The sequence below is a fragment of the Papaver somniferum genome, unplaced genomic scaffold, assembly GCF_003573695.1.
Source record: "Papaver somniferum cultivar HN1 unplaced genomic scaffold, ASM357369v1 unplaced-scaffold_119, whole genome shotgun sequence".
NCBI classification, from domain to species: domain Eukaryota; kingdom Viridiplantae; phylum Streptophyta; class Magnoliopsida; order Ranunculales; family Papaveraceae; genus Papaver; species Papaver somniferum.
In genome coordinates this window covers 1,492,557-1,495,981 of record NW_020620936.1, presented here as the reverse complement: position 1 = coordinate 1,495,981, position 3,425 = coordinate 1,492,557, and the positions used below count along the sequence as shown (strand labels likewise).

General features: G+C 35.3%; 1 protein-coding gene across 1 annotated transcript; it reads right to left on the bottom strand.

Annotated features, from left to right (window-relative positions):
• Positions 1-1,429: 1,429 nt before the first annotated feature.
• Positions 1,430-2,377, bottom strand: LOC113330800. Its single transcript, XM_026577614.1, has 2 exons — positions 1,981-2,377; positions 1,430-1,917 (listed from the first exon to the last, which is right to left on the bottom strand). Exons 1-2 carry the CDS (start codon positions 2,375-2,377, stop codon positions 1,430-1,432), a joined length of 885 nt encoding a protein of 294 aa, XP_026433399.1.
• Positions 2,378-3,425: the final 1,048 nt, after the last annotated feature.

Genomic DNA, 3,425 nt, shown 5'->3' with positions numbered 1-3,425 from the left:
AGACAAGATGGTCAACAGATTCACCCCTGAACATCTAAGCAAGGTACACTGGTCTAACACCCAAGTATTCCCCTCTCATTTCCAAAATCAGAAAATAACCCATCTTCTCAAACCATCGACACCACCTCCCTCGTTACTGTCAAAACCATACCACCACCATCTCTCTATCACGCCCATACTTCTTGTTCAGTAGAAATCTTCCCCTCAACGTACTTCCATTACAAAACCCATACCACCTAGCTTCCCTATCTCTGACGCCAAATCACCCAATTCAAGGTACCATATATTGAGTTACAAGAAAGAGAAATCTTAAATTGCGATTAAAGAGAAGATTGTTATACGAAGTTTGTTTGAAGACTCCCTCAATTGCATCATGTATGTGACGTTAACGGAGTGGTTGAAGGTTGTGGAGTACATCTCAGTTGTATCTTTTGGTGAGTGATGACATCTCAAATCCCTATTTCACTCCCTAATTTCAGTTGTACTGATGGAGATATTAAAATCCCAATTTAGGGTGAAGCTGATGTATAAATAGGGGTTGTCTTTGTGTATTGAAGGGGAGGGGAGAAGGGTCATAGGTAGAAACCAGTTGTAACTTATCTTCTCCAAAACTGTTCTTGTAGAAATCAGTTGAAGAAAGAAATTTGCATGAATGAGTTTATCCATCTTTGAATTTCATATGTCTCCTGTTTTTGCTATGTTCTAAGTTTATAAGCTAGGGTTTAGATGAAGCCCTTAATTTAACTCTAAGATATTTGTACTGATGTTATTGTTCTTGTTGTGCTTTAATGAGTAAGAATAGATTTAATCTTGTGTTACAACATATTACTTTCACCTTGTTTGTTATCCAACCTAGGTAGTCAGAATAATTCTATGTTGTAATTCAACTTGTGCCTAGTTGATTGTTGTTAATCTGTGATTAGTTGTGCTGTAATAAGACAGCTAATGTTAGAGATTAATACCTTAGTTGATGTTAAATCATCCATTTGAAGATAGCCTTGGATATGCGGCAGAATCGAATCTTCCCCGCTGTCTACTATAAGGAACAAGAATAGTTTCATTAACCGAATAATCTGGTGTAGGTTAAGTGGTGAAGTCAATTTCCTTAGTGCCTTATTATCAAGTGTTTAATCTCTTATTTTATTTACATTTCTGTTCTTTAGTTTAAATCTCATAAAAATCAATTATCTCGTCGTATCGACAACTCCCTGTTTGATCTAAATCAGTATTGCAAGACTTGAAGACAATTACACACCAACCTAGTCTCTGTGGGTTCGACCTGTATTTGCCCTGTTTTACATAGTAGACACTGTGCACTTGCAGTTTAATATTGTAGGCATCTTCTAATTCTACCAAGGTTCAACTCAGTTCTTGTTTCAGCATTAAGTCTTCTAGGGATATTCAGATTCCAAGTAACCACATTGCCATTTTAAATACCAACAACATCCACTGTAGAATTTTTAGCTCTAGATAATCTGAAAAGAGCTGGAAAAACAGTTTTAATGGGTTTCTCATACAACCAATTGTCATGCCAAAATCTCAACTGAACTCCATCATTTACTTTGAATCTAACATGTTTTAAGAAACAAGAGTTAGTATTCATGATAGCCCTCCAGAATGATCTTCCATATGTGCATTTAGGAATTTTAGGACACCACAAAGGATCACCAACACCATATTTTTCATCTATAATTTGCTTCCAAAGAACATCCTCTTCAGTTGCATATCTCCAAGACCACTTAGATAGTAAAGATTGATTCACCAGCTTCAAGTTTTTAATGCCCAAACCTCCAAACCTATTCTTTTTACACAAAGCCTCCCATTTAACATGATGAATTTTCTTTTTCCCTTTATTATCACTCAAAAGAAATTTTCTCATAATTTGTTCAAGCTTTCTCAAGACAGAAATTGGAATTTCTTAAAGAGACATGTAATAAACTGGAAGACTAGCAAGAACACTATTAATTAGTGTAATTTTACCTTCTCTGGAGATAAGAGGTTTTATCCAACCAGGAAATCTAGCAATGAATTTGTCTACCACTTTATCCCATTTTGCAACACCTCCACATTTATCCCCCAATGGCAGTCCTAAGTAAGTTGTTGGTAGAACTCCATTATAACAACCAAGAAGAGAAGAAAAAGCATTCAAATCACCATCATATCCAACACCAAAAATCTGGCTCTTAGCAAAATTAATCTTCAAACCTGTAAGCATCTCAAAAGAAAGCAGAATAATTCTCAAGTTTTTAACTTGCTCAATGTCAGCATCTAGAAAGATAAGTGTGTCATCTGCAAATTGCAAATGACCAATTTGTAAACCATTAGGTTTAACTTGAAAACCAGATAATAATCCTTGTTCTTGAGCTCTCTTGATCATAAAAGTTAAAGCTTCACCCACCAAAAGAAACAAAAAAGGTGAAATTGTATCACCTTGCCTTATTCCTTTTTTTCTCTTGAAATAACCAATTGCACTCCCATTAACTAAGACTGACAACCTTGTGAATTCAACATATCACCTAATCCACTGCCTCCATTTGACACCAAAGCCCATTAACTGAAAAATTTCATCCAAGAAATCCCAATTAACATGATCAAAAGCTTTTTCAAAATCCACTTTGCACAAGATTCCTGGCTTACCACTTCTCAATCTGGATTCAATTAGTTCATTTGCAATTAAGACTCCATCTAAGATTTGTCTCTTCTTAACAAAAGCAGTTTGGTGTTGAGAAATAATAGTAGGCAGTACTGCTTTAAATCTCTCTGCCAAAATTTTAGAAACAATCTTGTAAGCCCCATGAATGAGACTAATTGGTCTCAAATCTTTAATTTCTTCAATAGAATCCTTCTTAAGAATTAAGGGTATGAAGGTGTTCTTCAATCTCCAATCAAGAAAAGACTTATCTTGCAGCTCTTTGACAATATTGAGAAAATCTTGCTTAATGAAGTCCCAACATAAAAGATAAAATATGACAGGAAAACCATCTGGCCCTGGGGCTTTGTTTTGTCCCAAATTTTTTATAGCTGCAACACATTCCTCTTCATCAATCTCTCTTTCAAGCCAGGTACATAACTCATCAGAAATAGTAGGAAAATGCATACCATTCGTGTTAACTGTTCTTTGAGATTGTGCCTGAAAAATATTCTGAAAAAATTCTACAATGCCACTCTTGATTTCACCTTCATCAGAAGTAAGATTACCATTAACTTTGATAGTACCAATATAACTTCTTCTCCTCTTGTCATTTACAATCCTATGAAAGTATTTGGTGTTGTGCTCAAATTCCTTAGTGTGATTAATTCTTGCTCTGCTCCTTAATTTTTCAGCTTTTAAGATTGCAAGTTTACAGTATTCTTGTCTTGCTGCAGCTCTCTCCTCCCATTGAACCTCAGTGAGTCCATTGTTTGCATTCTCCAAAGCATCTAAA

Coding starts and splice junctions, on each gene's coding strand:
- LOC113330800 (XM_026577614.1), bottom strand. CDS start 2,377: ATGATCAAGAGAGCTCAAGAACAAGGATTATTATCTGGTTTTCAAGTT. Junction 1,918..1,980: donor ACCTCTTATCTCCAGAGAAG/GTAAAATTACAC, acceptor TGTCTCTTTAAG/AAATTCCAATTTCTGTCTTG.